Here is an 18,028-nt window from a genome sequence, read left to right on the forward strand (position 1 = left end):
ACAAATACAAAAGTCAGTTTAAATGATTGATGAATCTTACATAATTAGTTACAACTATCGTATGTTTGAGGCTTATCAATGGGAATCAATGGGAAGATACAAGTAAGCAGCACCAAGTGAATTTAAACTTCACCCTATTGCTTAAGCAGGTGGCTATCAGGACTCAATAGCTAAGTGGATAATGTGATAGCGTTCGTAGAGAACGATACTGGGTTTGAGTCCTAAAGTGAACATCAACTCTTAGATACAGATACATCCAACTGACGAGTCCTAAATAGGACGAAACGCGCATCCTAGATTCCAATGCTAACCACTACCCATCTTTGCTTATAATGTTTTGAATATTGTTTAAAGTACACACAATTATTTTGTAATTTTCATTGAAGGAGAAAACTATGAGTAAGTTAATGAGTAATTTTGTTCTTTTTACTTGTTTATCTCTTCATAAATATACAAACTCTTTTAACATATATATATATATATATATATATATATATATATATATATATATATATATATATATATATATATAGTTGAAATCATGAGTCAATTGAAGCTAGACCACCATGGAAAACCTGGAAGCACTGTTTGACAGCCGTTTCGACTTACTGTGGGACTCCTCAGTAACAGTGCGCATCCACGATCCCACCTCACGAGATTCGAACCCAGGACCTATCAGTCTCGCGCGCGAGCGCTTAACCGATAGACCATTGAACTGGCATCCGATAGTGTTATTTTCTAACTTCAACCAATTCACGAAACCAAGCAACCGCCCACCATTGTCTTCAGTGAGTTGATATCTCTCAACAGACCTGGTTGAACTCCACTGGTTACTGCTTCTCACTAGAACTCTAGCAAATACCTTATAGAGCCAGTCACTAGTGAGCATATGATAAGGGGAGTTGTTTGTGGAGATTATTAGTTATTTTTATATATAGTTGAAATCATGAATCGATTGAAGCTAGACCACCATGGAAAACCTGGAAGCACTGGACGGCCGTTTCGACTTATTGTGGGACTCCTCACCAGTGCACATCCACGATTCCGTCTCGCGAGAACATATATAAACTATGAATGTTACCTTTAAATCGACTATCTTATATCTTGTATGTTTAGACAACAATTACAACAACCGTAAGTTTGTTATCATAGTATTTGTTGTGATGTATGGTGTCCGTAATCTGATAATGAATTATGGTGCGCTACGCAATAACGCTCCCCACCTCTCATTGAATACTTGAAGAAGAAACATAATGGTGAGCAAGAAAGTGTATTGGACCACTGAGTGAAATTCACAAATACTCATATATATCTATGCATTTAGTATTGTTTGTTTGAATCTTCCCATTGATGTTTTTAGGGCTGCAACTGGTCAGTATCTAATTGGTATATATGCATACTGTGCGTATTGCCTCGATATAGCCTTAATTCACAAGCATTGTAAGCAAAGATGGGTGGTGGCTAGTAGTGGAATCCAGGACGCGCGTTTCGTCCTACTTGGGACTTGTCAGCTGGATGTACCTGCATCTCAGGTTTGTTGATGTTCACTCTGGGACTCGAACCCAGTACCTTTCGCTTCAAACGCCATCGCGTTATCCATATATATATATATATATATTGATATATATATATCGAACAATCTGATCACACACATACCTGTTAAGAACATTTATATATAAAAATAAAAGGTCAACTAGACTGGAAATGGCGGGTAAGAGTAGACAAGGATGATAATAATAAAAATAATGTGAAAACAATCACTCTGGATAATAAGGTACTATTACCAGGGTAGGTTTAAGGTGACAACAAACTGTTTTTGAATGCACAAACGGGGGTGGTAAATTTTCGTATGGCTAAGGCTTCAATAAACCTTGATATACCCCCCTTTTACACTTTTATACAACACCACGAAAGCCGAGATAATGGCCTGTTTCGATAATGTGTTTGGCAATAAAGGATGATGGATGTTTATCCTCTACTCTTATTGGGTCATTTGATTCTATTTGTTTCTGCAACCATTTTGGTAAATGTTCACCCACCCTAATTTTCAGATCACGATTGTTCCTCCCTATGTATGTGTGACCACACACACATTTAAATTGGTAAACGCAGTAGGATGTGACACAATCGTTTTCATGTCTTTTAGGTTTGGAATGAAAAATGCAACTCGTTCTTTCTTTGATAATGACCTTCGCTCCACAATAGTTTTGTTGACTCATGGACCCCAATGAAATGTACTTCAGCTTTAGGTTATTTGTGATTGTCATCGCTTGATATTTTCGTTAAGCTACTTGTGATTGGTTCTCTATATCAGTATTACAACTCAATGATTTCACTAGCTTCTCGTGGCAGGCGTGTTGTTTACGAAATTGAGAGGATGAAAAGCGATTGTCCGGTGCTTTAACCGGGTTGGTGGACATGGAAAGTCCACCTAGGGGAGTTGAAAAACCCTCATTCCGAATCGATGTTTAACATGAGCTCCAGTATGCTGAGAGAACAAATAGCGTATGAATCAATCGTTGGTCATCGGCTACCATGGGACTGGATCTCCTCACGATGCTCCACTGCCTTGTGGATCAGATCTTTAGGTCAAAGACTCGGGGTGTAGCTCCCTAAGAAAACCACCTGCTTCAGTTTGAGCACCTGAGCAGTATTACAGCCCTGACACAAATCGAATGAGATTAGTGTGGTGCATATATATCTGGTGCCCGTTTGTACCAATATTTATGTGTTTAAATAAGTAAATTAATATATACAAGTGATATATATATACTGAATAAGACTTTAATAAGCATTAATTCTTTACTTATTTACAAATCAACACTCAATACATTTTATAAATTCAGGAAAGCATATGGCATTTGGTATGTCTCCAAAATTTTCTTCCTAATGGTTGATGATGATTTGGATGCTGATGCTGATGATGATTATCAGTTTTTTTAAAAGATTGTCACTTTGACATTTTCTATTCGAGTTATATGACACTTTCTACAACTCTGCTGTCAAAATGTGTTAATCAGTCGAAAGTCAGGATAATAAACCTTTTAATGAAAGTGAAACTAAGTTACATAGATTATGAACAAGGCATGTACATATTTATATTCCCATATTAATCTCATATGAGTTGTGTAGAAGTGAAACATCATCTTTTCATTTGATTTTAGAGTAACATTAAGTTGAGACCATGAATCAATTGAAGCTAGACCACCATGGGAAACGTGGAAGCATTGGATGACCGTTTCGTCCTATTATGGGACCCCCCAGTAGTGCGCATCCCTGATCCCTCACTCGCGAGATTCGAACCCAAGACCTACCAGTCTTGCGCCAGAACACTTAACCGATAGACCACTGAGCCGGCATCCAACGATGTTAATGTAGGTCCTGGGTTCGAATCTCGTGAGTGCGGGATCGTGGATGCGCACTGCCGCTGAGGAGTTCCATAATACGACAAAACGGCTGTCCAGTGCTTCCACGTTTTCCATGCTGGTCTAACTTCAAATGACTCATGATTTCAACTATGAGAATACTAAATTCACCACAAAACTACTTTTGCTTTTAATAAATGTAAACAATTTGATTGTCAATGAGAAAAATATTTTAGGGGGATGTTTTTTTAATGTGTTACTTATAATGTTTCATTTATGATTGATTTGTTGAATTACACTATTGAAGGTAATGAATTAAGTTTAATTTTATAAATGATAAATGTATTGTGTATTTCTAATGTTCATTATGTAATGATGGAGTTTTAGTCTCTGAGCTGGATGGTTTGGTCCTGGAGCTTTCATCGTCGTCCTTCTGAACGATATCATCAACACAAACTTCGAGTATAGGTGAAGTGTTCGAATTTCTTCACATGTGGTTTACAGCTTGTCCTGTCATTCCACTTCTGTCTGAAGTTTGTTTTGATGCCACGTTTTGGTTTGGCCGCCCCTGACTCTCTTCCAACCATCCCCAATACTAGTCAGCAATGCGCATCGTGGTAATCGGTGTTCAGGCATACGTAACACGTGGCCCAACCATCTCAGTTGATGAAGATTCATGACCTCATGAACTGATTTACCATCATTCCCTAATATCTTGTGTCTAACCTTACTATTACTTACCCGGTTATCCCAGCAGATGTGAGTAATATTTCTAAGGCATCTGTGGTCAAATACTAGTAACTTACGAGTATCTTCCACTCTTAATGGCCACATTTCGCAGCTGTAAAGTAGAACAGAACGAACTGCTACGTAGTATAATTGTCCTTAATTGATAGACGGATATCTCACCTTCGCCATAGGTGATGTAAGTTGGCGAAAGCCGACCTGAGCTACAAATGTTCTCCATCATTAACTTCTGTACATTACAAATTTTAGTATATTCATTTCAAAGTGAAATAATCATTCAGTTTTATTACTCTTTTATTTTGCATATACAATAGGTCATTATTCTCTTATTTCTAGTAAGTTATCTAAATAGATTGTCATACCATCTTAACCTTCATCGGTTATATTTTACAATAAATATAACATCCCCATTATCAATAGATTATTCAAGTAGACGAGACTATAATTTTATGGACGAGTCAATCAGAAGTGTTTTAGGGATTTCAAGGTCACAGCGCCAATTTCAGTACCTGATGCTCATGTACAATCGGTTCACAGTGGATTTTAGAGAAGACGTAACAGTCAAGCGGTTACAATAAATGGGACTACCATAAAGTTATTTTATTTGTAATTGAGGTAATCAAATGACTTGTAGACCTTGTGTAGACTACCATGATGTTGTCCTTTGATGTTGGAGGGAGACGTTTGCTAGAATAGAAACCTTTTTCGCTCGATCCAGGTTGAAACTAAGGCAAATCATAATAATTGCTGTGAACTGTATAATAAAGGCACCAGTATTATTGGCTGCAATATTCGCAGATGTTACTGAAGCTTCGGCTGTTCAGTGGTATGAGTGTTGTAGGGATATATGTGTAATAAAAATGACAAACTTACACAACCGGAGTACACACAAACAATATTGAAGCTATGTGAGAGAGAGTTTTTGTGACCTTATCATGGTTTCAGAGATCGACTATTATGGGGCCATATGGATGAGTTCCTCTATCTTATGCATTATGATTTTAGAACATTTGAACTTCTTTTTAACCTTGACAAGTTTTTGGACCATGTAAAAGAAGTGTATCTTCTTTAATTCTTTGGTTTTGTATAATATATTTTACTCTATGCTGACTGTTTACTGATTGGCTAATCTTCCTCAAGATCACTTAAGATTCGTTCAAAGGTCGTCCATAAATTATAGTCTCACCTAATTTTCTTATAAGATGATGACTTATGCAGGCGAGTCTTCGTCAAGAAGATCTGAATTAATTCACCTTTCTAGAGATGAATAGCTAATGTCTATAACGAAGTAGAACATGACTATAAGAGAAGATAGATGGTGGCTAGCAATGAGATGAAGGATGTACCTGCATCTCAGAGTTGATGTTCACTCTGAGACTCGAACCTAGTACTATTCTCTTCAATTCCCATCAATTTATCCACTTACCTATTGAGTTCAGTTATCTACTAGCCTATACAATGAGGTGTAGTTTTAAATCATTTTAGAACAGAATTGACTAGAAAATGATTTACTCACATAAACATACAAAAAAAAATCTGAATTAATGACAGATTTAGCGTACTGAAGTGAAAACTAGTGGGAATAACAAACCATGTTCATAAACTTAGAAAGAAAAGAAACAAGATGGTGGTTGGAGCTTGTCAACAGGAAACCATGGACTTGGGTTTCGTGCTACTTGGCATTCGTCAGCAAGGTGTTCCTGTATAATCTTGAGGGAACTTGTACTCGCTGATCTAATCTGTTATTCACAAACGCGAGTCAAGTCGATAATTATATGCAACGATTAGCGACATCTATATTTCCATAACAAGCAGCAAACGATCTACCTCGAGTGAGATACAGAGCAACTAAATATGTGTCAACAAGCAATTAACAAATATCACTAGTCATTTATGATAAATTTGAAACATAAATGTTCACATTAACATCTGGATAGTTGGATATAAAGCATCAACTGTTGCTGTAGAAATCATCATCTTACCATTCTCATTTATACAGTAATCTTTTCATTGCTGTATGTTTAGAGTTCATATAATTCATCTGTACGGACACTTCAGTTTCATATAACTTAACAGTATTATTTATATTTATTATGAAAAATGTCGGAAGAATGTCGGACTCTGCCGAGAGTGGGGAGAGTCCGCTCTCCCTCTACAAATTTTCGCACATGGTCACGCGTATGTAGCCTCTGATAGGGAAGTCCTACTCACTGCCTTCTCGTGGCATTACTGTTGTTTACAAAATCGAGACGACGAAAAGCGAATGTCCGGCGCTTTAACCGGGTTGGTGGACGCGGAAAGACTACCTAGGGGAGTTGGAAAACCCTCATTCCAAACCAATGGTGCACAAGGGCTGGCTCCAGTATCCTGAGGGAACAAATGAGGTATGAATCAATCGTTGTTCACCTGCTACCATGGGACTGTATCTCCTTACAATGCTCCACTGCCTTGTGGATAAGACCTCTAGGTGAAATGCTCCGGGTGTGGCCCCCTAAGAAAACCACCTGCTTCAGTTTGGGCACCTGGTCAGTATCATAGCCCTCACACAAATCAAATGAGATTAGTGTGGCGCATATATATCTGGTGCTTCCTTGTACCAATATTTATGTGTTTAAATAAAAATAAAATAATGGAAAATGTCGAATAAATACAATCTGGATGTTTATTTTTGGCATTTCAGTAAAACTTTCAAGGTTTTCTGGTAAGTTTAATGCAACACTGTACCTTGTCCACTTAATCAACACATACTTTTAACGGAGCGACATTGTTTTAAACAAGAACACAGGCAAAGTAAATTACAGAATGTCTTATTAAAATCAGAAGGTGTTCGAACCCTGGGTTCGAATCTTGCAGGGCGGAATTGAGGATGGGCACTGTTTAAGAGTCCCACAATAGGACGAGACGGCCGTCCAGTGCTTCCAGGTTTTCCATGGTGGTCTAGCTTCAACTTGCTCATGATCTCAACTGTATCTTAGTATAATCTTAAAACCATACAGTGAATAGCTAATTTGAAAAATAACCATCAATTGTCTCAAATGTTGTTGTTCCTTCATTTCCACCCTAGTCATTCTCTGTTCTCATTCTCTTCTCTTTGATCTTCTCAAACTTCTACCTCTAGGCAATTCACTTTCGATTGATAATACATACTACTTATATCTATATGACATCAGTAGCATATATCACAATAGGATTATACATAAGATGGAATTATGTATGAAAGTCAGTACTACTCCCTATTTTTTCATTAGTACTATCCATTTACTTATCATCCACTTGTGAATTATGTTTATACTAAATATTAGTTAAATTTGATGTTTTGAGATATTGTATCGTTCGCCTTATACACTGGTTAAGCACTCTTAAGTGACTGCTATGAACCCATGATTTTCTAACCTGTACATTTGATTCCCTCTTCAAGACACATAGATTCCAAGTGATATATTGTTGCTTCGATACCTAGTTTATCTACCTTGATTGAGGTAATAAACTAATAACATCATTGTTGTTCACAACATACTATCGTTAAATTTCGAGAAAAAAAAAGGAAGAAATAGCCTTCATTGAGATTGTGAATCGATCAATGCTAGACTACCATTAAAAAACTGGAACCATTAGATGTTCATTTCACCTCAGCAATGTGAATCCACAATCTCATACTCAGAAACCTAATCCAGGACTTTCAGTCTCACTCATGAACTCTTCATCTCTACACCACTGAGCCAATATAACACGGTGTTTATGTCAAACTTCAACCAATTCACCATGTTGCATGATCATTTATCATTGTTTTATGTAGGTAGAACTGAACTGATTACGGCTTTTCACTAGAACTCTGAGAATTCCTTTTCAAAGCTAATCACTACTGACTACATGATAATCATCAGTATAGAGTTGTTGAGTTCCATACTAGGGCTCTTTACAAAGAGCCTTAAATAAGAAGTAAACAAAATTAAGTTAGTAGTTTTTATAATCCTACTGATAATCTAATGAACTTGGAAATTTAACGAAACATTAACTAACCATTCAACTGATTTTTATTATCAGAAGGGGTTTTGTGGAGATTTTAGTAATTTTATAGTGGAAATCATGAATCAATTGGAGCTAGACCACCATGGAAAACCTGGAAGAACTGAACGGTAATTTATCCTATTGTAGGACTCCTCAGCATTGAGCATCCACGATCCCGCGTCGTGGGATTCGAACTCAGGATCTATTAGTCTCGCGCGCGAGCGTTTAACCTCTAGATCACTGAGCCGACATCCAACGGTGTTAATATCCAACTTCAACCAATCCACGAAATTGAGCAACCGTCCACTATTGTCTTCAATGAGTTAATATCTCACAACAGACCTGGTTGAACTCCACTGGTCACTGCTTCTTACTAGAACTCCAGCAAAAATATCTCTTGAAGCCAGTCAATAGTGAGCATATGATCATAATATATCATTTATATTACAAATTACTACGCAATTACATTTTAATGGAAAAGGTAATGATCTCATTGATATAAGTAGTGAGTGAATATAAGTAGTATGCATATTATTGTTATTATTATACATTGCTATTAAAACTTTACCAATATTGTATGATTAATAATATTCAGCTCCGTTTCAAATATGGTGTAAGTTCTTTGTATAATGAATGATTTGTATGAATGGTTATTGACATCTGAGAAGGGTAAACATGAATTTATATATACTTAAGTATGCTTACACCATGATCTTTAGTTTGTGTAGAGTAAATAGAGTAAGATAAGTTGTTTACATCATGTTGTGTGTTTTAGTGCTGTTATTCTGAACGCTAAATACATGTTCCATAGTTGGATTCGTTAGTTGAATAAATCTGGATGGATGTTTCCACCAGGTATGGGACTCTTCTGCAGTGCGCGCCCAAGAATACACATCAAAGTGACTCGAGCGCGTAACCATCGATCTCGTTTGAGAACGCTTAAACTCTAGACAACTGAACCAGGATAAGATGATGTTAATATGTAACTTTAATCAATCCACGATATTGTGCAACCATTCACCATTGTCTTCAATGAGTAACTGCTTCACAACAGATGCAGATTAGACTCCACTGGTCATGGCTTTTTACTAGAACTCCAGGAAATACATCTTGAAGCCAGTCCTTAGGGAACACATGATGATGATTATTAGAATGGTAGGGGAGGGGTTGGGGAAATCCTAGTGATTTATATTCCACACTTCAGAAACACAATACTGTACAATACGAATGAATAATATATATGTATAACATACGGTAGGATGTACCACTCCTTATTCGTATTTTCATACAATGAACAACATTGGACTATACATGTAATTTGATAGTATAATTAAACTGTATTCTCAATATTACGTACAAACATGACAATAGAGAAGCTTGTAGACGGTGTCGAGTCTCGATTGTCCATGATCACCACTACAGTAAGATTACGCGCCTGAAATCGACTTGGTTCCTTTGATAGCTAGTAAACCAGAAGGCTGTAACTGGTTCAGATAAAGTATATTTATTGGTAATCTCGGCTTATCGAATGAATACCAAGACGAGCCAAAGATTATAGGCAAGAAGAGCAAAGCTTAAGAACGTTCGAACGAACAGGATGGATAGCGGAACGAGAAGTGATTTTGATACAGTTAAACAACAACGAGTACAGTAAAACAATTACTGGTACTATTGGTTATAATAATAATTGTTTCCATTATACCAATCGCCTTCTCGTCGAGAAAAGCAGGTCACTACAAGCTCTTCATTTTATGGATAAGTGTATGAATGAAGACAAACTCTACTCTGAATGGCAATTTTCCCCTTGCACATATCAACCGGTCCAAATGAAGTGGGGATTATGATTTACATTACTGTAATTCATGATTGATCCGTCATGCTACGGACGTATAAACTGTAGTACAGTCAGACATGGTGAAATTACCAGAAGACATACATGTAATGATTCTAATAATAGAAATTATACTGAATTATATACTACTAAATGACTAAACGTGGAATTTACCTGTAAGCTTCAATGATTATTATACGATTTCTCTTTCAGGAACTGGATTTTTGGTTAGAAACTAATGAACATCATTTGATCATTATGGACTTATTATCATGAGTTCTTCTTCAGCTTTCCTTTATTTATTTATTTATCATAATCCAGTTTTTTATCTTATTCTTGGATCATCTTAAATAAAGAGATTGAAGAAAAAACAGCGGGATTTCTTTCTGTACAAAACTTGGCGATTGTGTTTAAGGATGATTACAACGTTTAGTCGTCCTAATCATCGGTGACGAGTTTCGTTCAAGACTAGAATGATGAGTTGAAGTTATCTAAAATTAAATAGGATCATAAATCTTTATGTACTGAACGATTGTTAATATGATATGTGCTGTCATAATCATGTGACTAGTAGTGATTTGAAGTATGTATTCAAAGTAGATCAAGTATGGAGACGAATTCATCCAGTTGCTGAATGAAAATCTTTAACTCTAAGAGTATGATCATGATCAAATCAGTATTTCTGGCTAACGATCTTCAATCCTGATCATTGCTGCTGCCTTGGAATGGTGGTCGGGCTTGCTTATCGTGATGAACCAATCAAACTATACTGGCTGGAACAATCGTTCCTCAAGGTCCTACCATGACAGACAGGTAGGTTGAAGAGCGGTAAGACTAAGAGCAGCAAACCCAAGGTCCGAAGGCGAAGTCGTACTGCCGACTTTACAGAGGTGTGACGACAGTAAAGTGTTTCTTTCAGACAACCAGCATGATAACGATGCCGCCTTCACACAAGGAGGGGTGCGGTTAGAAAAGGTCGACCCTAAAAATTCACACCTCGCCTTATCCCACGGATATCCGTCTCCGGCGGTAAGATCCTTTGAAGAACGGAGCTAACACTTCAAATATCCCTCACAAAAAGGCCGTGCGTGACCGGCCTCGAGCAGTTGTCCTTTGGGCACTGTGGTCACGCTCTCAGGTCATTAAGACCACTTCTAACCCAATTTCCTTTTCAAGTACCTCTAGAAGAACCCTTCCACGGTGTGGGCAACCGGGAAGTGATATTAGCCCTCATACACGTAACTGTACACGAGACCAAGGTAGTCACATTCAAGTCCTTCCTACTCCTGCTAATAACTCTCTTATCTCCTCGACTGACTGAACGATCTTCAATCCATTCTGTTAATGTACAGATAGACGGAACGAAAGAGATTAATAAGCAAAGATTGACAGTGGCTAGCAGTGGAATCCAGTTTGGCGCGCATTTCGTCCTATTTGTGACTCATCAACTGGATATACCTGCATCTCAGAGTTGATGTTCACTCTGGGATTCGAATCCAGTATCTTGCGCTTCAAATAGGACGAAACGCGTGTCCTGGATTCGTCTGCTAGACACTGTCCATCTTTGTTTATAATGCTTGTGAGTTAAGGCTATATCGAGGCAATACGCACAGTATGCACATATGCCAATAAGAGACTGATCAATTGCAGTTCTAAACATCAATGGGGAGATTCAACCAAATAATACCAAGTGAATTCGAAATAGATTAATGTTTATATTTGAACAGAATCGTTTCATTACTGTTAGTGTTATATTGATTGAACATGTAGAGTTGTCTGCGTTGGGTTCTTCATCTGGCTCATCATTGAAGTGGCCTATTGTTTGACTCGCGTTACATCTTATGAATGCGTGATGTCGATATATATATTCCACCGACCCACGTGTCTAATCGTCAACTTGAATAGCGTTAGTGAATAGCGGGATTAAAAATTAGTCAACAATGAGAAAAGATTATGAATACTCATATTTCATACAATCGTTGATGCAGACGAACAGCCAGATGAACGAAGCGAAGAAAGAGAAGAGGACAAAGCGAAGCGAAACGAAATGACGTGTAGTGGAGAAGGTGAGTGACTCAGCGTTTACAGTAAGACGAAATAGATTACAGACATGTAATGAATAGCGTTAGCAGTTAATTCACATACGATCACACAAAAGTACTCAGGGTTAATGAGCGAATAATTAACAAGCTCAAAATGTGGCTTGTGGGGAATGAGCAAATTAGTGTATTCTGAAGTTAGACCAACTTATGTGGACTTGACAAAGTACCATTCATTATAACAATCAAACCTAATTATTGTGAACCTCTTGAAACATTCTAAACTTGAATAGGTTTCTTCAGAGTTCTTATCGTATACTGATCTAAACCTTTAGTTTACACTATACTCATTCATCGCAGTCTACGTTACAAAACAATATAAGTAAACGTTTCAACTTGACTTATCTACTTGCTTGTATTAATCAGTAAACGAATGTTAAAACCGTGAAATCAGTTCAATATTGATGTGATTGACCGAAATCTTTCATCTAAATCTCCTATATGGAGTAGTTGTCAACAAGATAACGGACGAAGAGATTGTAAGCAAAGATGGATAGTGGCTAGCAGTGGAATCCAGTTTGACGTGCGTTTCGTCCTATTTTAGACTCGTCAGCTGGATACACCTGCATCTCAGAGTTGATGTTCACTCTGCGGTGGACTCGAACTCAACACCTTTCGCTTCAAACGTCATCGCGTTATCCACTCGGCCACGGAGTCCTGATAACCACTTGCTTGTTCAATGGGGTGATTTTTAAAAATTCATTTAGTATTGTTCGTTTGAATCTTCTCATTGATGTTTTTAGGACTACAGCTTGTCAGTCTCTAATTGGCATACGTGAATACTGTGCGTATTGTTGCCTCGATATAGCCTTAATTCACAAACATTGTAATGCTTGTGAATTTATGAACGTAAAGATTGTTTCATAGTCAATATTACTTCTGCTTACATTACAATGATGACTTCATTTCCTTATTCACATGTTGAATAATATATCTTTGTAAATTTGTAATTGAGAACTGCATTGTATTCCATTTCACTGTCTGTTTGTTCATTCATTTTGTTTATTCTTCTTAGACATTGTGTTATATAACAACTATTTGAATTTATAACAATGATAAGATATCAGGAACAAACTGTTATATCGAATGAATGCGTTCTTGCCTAGTTGCCCTGTTTGATATATATGACATTATAAGACCATCAATTGGAAATTATTGATCATCCAATGATATACAAAAACCGTACGAGCAGTCTAGTGTACTTGTTGGTCCTGCTTTTTGCCTAGCTCAGCCAGTTTTAAGTCCAGAACACCAATAACAGCCTCTGCAATATATGAATCATTATTCTCAAACATACTGAGTTTACATACCAATCAATCTGACCACATCGTACCATAAAAAAGAGGACAACATTTGTACAAGATTTAGCTAAATATGGCTGTGAATAGGGGGAACAGTAATTAATAGACTGGGGATAACTCAGAAATGGTAAATCGTATAATAATAGTCTATGGGTCAAAATAAAGCTCATAATAAGGGGGACATGAATATGAATAGTTTAGTTACTTACTAATTATACAATAGGAATTATACATATCATATTGGTCCATAAACAGTCCTCAAAAGTTACCATTCATAAATATCCACGGGATATAACACAATCAGTAACATTTATGAATTCCTCCTCAACTGAAAATGTCACTTAAGTGTTAGGAATTATTGTTCTGGACAAACAGAACTGTTTTGTTTCCAATAAACGTCAATGAAATCGATCTTTATTGTTGATTATTAGGCAAGCTAAGATCATTTATAATATTAGTAGTAAGGTAGGGCCCCTAATTAACTTCGCCTGTAGCTCTTCTAGAGTTACTGCCGGTTCCAAGTCTGGTTAAAGAAGAAGGTTTGGGCATGGGGTTAGCGACCCCATCCCGTGGAAAAACTAACTCATTGAAAAAACGCTAACCAGAAAAGGCCCCTAATTAATGGAATCTCTAATCTAATGGTCCATTCTAGTTGAACATAATAAGAGCATGAAATAGTCACTAAATTCCTGATAAAAAAAAGATTGAAAATGAATATCCACCTTGATTACTTAGTTTCCTGTCACGTTAGTTTAGAGTCCACTTATCAATTTACTAACAACAGTTTCAAAGCTCTTTGATGATTAACCACACAATCCAATGTAAGAATCTCAGCTTACTAATGCTGTAGTGAATGAGAACACAAGTGGGGGACCATATAGTAAATAGTCGATTTGCAAATTATCAATCAGCTGACTTAATCTTGATCGTTCCTTCTGTATATATTAGTTCATCGTCTCCAATTATTAATGTTCATGCATTTCCCATCAATTACACCTCGTTCTGTTCTTTCTTTATTGATCTTCTAGTGAAATACATTCAATGCTTGACCATTTTAATATGCTACTTATGTTGATATAAGTAACCCATATCACAATATTAGTTTACTCAAGATTTGATATAATAGCCTAATCTGAAATTATCATATGATAAGTTCATGTGTTTGATCAAGAGATGGCTCTATTCTAAGAGATCAGACTTAAACCATTGATAGGCTTCTTTTAACTTTACCCTCTGTCTTCTGGCAAGGAGAAAGTCACTTATCCAGTCTATGATCTTATAATGGATTGCAAAACTTTTCAGTTATAGTTTAGGGCTCCAATAGGAGACCTTATTGAAGGCTTTGCTTAGAACTATGGAAATCACCACTACAGGAATATTTCAATCTATTGCTGTAAGCCAATCTTCTTTTTCAATGAGCTGATTTGTGAAGCATGATAGGCCTTCCTGAAAACCATGTTGTTCCCTGGATAAAAGATTATATCCCTCCCTATAATTTATAACAGTAATCCGAATAATCTTTTTCATTAGTTTCACAACTGCACTGGTAAAATTAATGAGTTGATAGTTACTAATTAGGTCTCTACACTCAGCCCTATACACCGAGTTAATTGTCGCGTCTTTGAAGTCTCATTTCAGTCTGGACCATTGCAGAGACATATCAAACAGTACGTCTGTATGTTCAGTAGTTACATCTGACGGGGCTTTCGTGATCCCAGGATGAATATCTTCAACACCACTGGACTTATCAAGTTTGAGATGCTGAAGTAGTCGGAAGACAGCACTTTTCTCAATAACTAGTGCATCCATCAACAAGCCGCCACAATCACAGTTAATCGTTGGTCATTATATTCCAATAAAGCTACAGCATTTTCGGCATAATCTCTTGCCAATATTAACGGATTTTCTTGTACCAAGAGTTATGGAATTCCATCGCTTCTCTGAATTTGCCTTTTTATATACGGAAATAACCGATCCAGAATATTTTTACAATTCCTAACCAATTGCTTTTCATATGGTCTCGCTAATTAACGTCTTACAAGCTCTCCTGATATAACAGTTACTGGATTTGTAATGTTCTAAGCCAGTAGAGATGAACATATTCCAATGCTTTTTCCCACGTCCAAGAAATTTCTTGACTTGTTTAGTTATCCATAATGGTCATTTATTCGGTTCACGTGGTACCACGCATGGTATAAACTAGGGCGTAACTGAACCAAATCGCCTCTAAATATAGAACATGCTACGTTAACTGATGAGCTAGTGCCTACTGACCAATCTGTCTTAGCAGTGCACTCCTGAATGGCTGGCATGTTAGCTGTCCACACATTTGGACGAGGCTGAACTTGATAATATATCATGTCATTAGCTCTAAACATGAATGACGAAACAACGTAATTGCCATTACTTACTTACGCCTGTTACCCCTCGTCGAGGAGCATAGGCCGCTCACCAGCATTCTCCATCCAACTCTGTCCTGAGCCTTCCTTTCCAGTTCTTTCTAGTTAACATTCATCCTTTTCATATCTGCTTCTATTTCCCGGTGTAGTGTGTTCTTTGGCCTTCCTCTTTTCCGCTTCCCTTCCGGATTCAAAGTAAGGGATTGAGTCGTGATTCACATTGGTGATTTCCTTAATGTATGTCCGATCCACTTCCAAAGTCATTTCCTAAATTCCTCTTCAGATGGAAGCTGGTTTGTGTTCTCCCATAAAACGCTGTTGCTGATAGTATCCGGCTAATGGATGTTGAGTATTTTGCGTAGACAGCTGTTGATAAATACTTGTACCTTCCTGATGATGGCCGTAGTAGTTCTCCACGTTTCAGCTCCATACAGTAGAACTGTCTTGACGTTCGTATTAAAGTTTCTGACCTTGAAATTGGTTGAGAGTTGTTTTGAGTTCCATATGTTCTTCAATTGTAGAAATGCTGACCTTGCTTTGCCAATCCTCGCCTTTACATCTGCATCCGATCCTCCTTGTTTATCAACGATGCTCCCCAGGTATGTGAATGTTTCCACCTCTTCCAGAGTTTCGCCATCAAGTGTGATTGGGTTGGTGTTCTCCGTGTTGCATTTGAGAATCTTTCTTTTTCCTTTGTGAATGTGGAGGCCTATCGATGCAGAGGCTGCTGTTACATTTGCTGTCTTCATCTGCATTTGGTCGTGTGCATGAGATAGGGGGGTTAGGTCATCTGCGAAGTCCAAATCATCTAATTGATTCTGAGAAGTCCATTGTATTCCGTATTTCCCTTCAGATGTCGAATTCTTCATAATCCAGTCAATCACTAAAAGGAAGAGGAATGGGGAGAGTAGACAGCATTGTCTGACTCCGGTCCTTACTGGAAATGCATCTGTCAGCTGTCCTCCATGCACCACTTTGCACTGTAGTCCATTGTATGAGTTTTGGATAATGTTGACAATCTTTTCAGGAACTCCATAGTGTTGAAGAAGTTTCCATAATGTTCTCCTATCCACGCTGTCAAACGCCTTCTCATAGTCGATGAAGTTGACGTATAGTGATGAGTTCCACTCAACTGATTGTTCAACGATGATCCGTAGTGTCGCGATCTGGTCTGTGCACGACCGATCCTTACGGAATACAGCCTGATGATCCCTAAGTTCGGCGTCTACTGGGCCTTTCATCCGATTCAGCAGCACTCTGTTGAAAATTTTTCCTGGTACTGATAACAAACTGATGTCTCTGTAGTTCTCACATTTGCTCAGATCTCCTTTCTTTGGTAACTTGATGAGATATCCTTCTTTCCAGTCCATTGGCACTTGTTCCTCTTCCCGAATCTTCTTGAATAGAAGGTGAAGCACATTTGCGGTTATTTCAATGTCTGACTTCAGTGCTTCTGCTGGTATATTGTCAGGTCCTACCGCCTTCCCACTTTTGATTTGTCTGATGGCCATCTTGACTTCTTCGATCGTTGGTGGAGTGACATCTATTGGAAGGTCTGTGTGGGCTGCTTCGATGTTCGGTGGATTCAATGGGGCTGGTCTATTCAGCAGTTCCTCGAAGTATTCTGCCCATCTTTTCCTCTGTTCTTGAATCTCAGTGACTGTCTTTCCTTCTTTGTCCTTGACTGGTCTCTCTGGTTTGCTATATCTCCTTGCCAATTTCTTCGTTGTATCATATAGTTGTCTCATATTCCCTTCTCTTGCAGCTTTTTCCGCCGTCGTTGCTAGTTCTCCCATGTATTTCTGCTTGTCGACTTTAATGCTTTTCTTCACTTCCCTGTTTGCTTCTGCGTAGTCTGCTTGTGCTTTGACTTTCTCTGCTCGTGTTCGGCTGTTGTTAATTGCTAGTTTCTTGTTCTTCCTTTCTCGAATTTTGTCCAGGGTTCCCATAGAGATCCATTCCTTGTGATGATGCTTCTTAGGTCCAAGAACCTCCTGGCACGTTGAAGTTAGTGCTTCTTTTATCCCTTTCCAGTTGTCCTCCAAAGTAGTTTCTTGTTCTTTCAGTAGATCCTGTAGAGCTTGGAACCTGTTGTTGAGAGTTATCTTGAATTCACGGAGCTTGTCAGTATCTCGAAGGAAGGCTGTATTGAACCTTTGTAGTGCTGTTTGTCCAGTTGTCCGGTCTTTCTTTAGCTTCAGTCTCATCTTGGCCACAACCAGGTGGTGATCTGAAGCTATGTCAGCTCCTCTCCGGGTTCTCACATCTTCCATTGACC

At 37.8% G+C, this 18,028-nt stretch overlaps 1 protein-coding gene across 1 annotated transcript, besides 1 other annotated feature; it reads left to right on the top strand.

Annotated features, from left to right (window-relative positions):
• Nucleotides 1-385: 385 nt before the first annotated feature.
• Nucleotides 386-10,235, top strand: Smp_152630 (MEG-12; the record flags this gene model as incomplete). The annotated part of the gene is made up of 7 exons (XM_018790448.1): nt 386-399; nt 1,117-1,134; nt 2,847-2,864; nt 4,427-4,447; nt 6,793-6,813; nt 8,716-8,733; nt 10,165-10,235. Coding segments are annotated over 7 exons (129 nt in total), but the record flags the coding sequence as incomplete, so codon positions are not given.
• Nucleotides 1,075-1,116: a sequence feature (Short protein (Smp_125410, CCD59911.1) was converted to a misc_feature.).
• Nucleotides 10,236-18,028: the final 7,793 nt, after the last annotated feature.

This window comes from Schistosoma mansoni, assembly GCF_000237925.1.
Source record: "Schistosoma mansoni, WGS project CABG00000000 data, supercontig 0097, strain Puerto Rico, whole genome shotgun sequence".
In the NCBI taxonomy this organism is placed as follows: Eukaryota; Metazoa; Platyhelminthes; class Trematoda; order Strigeidida; family Schistosomatidae; genus Schistosoma; species Schistosoma mansoni.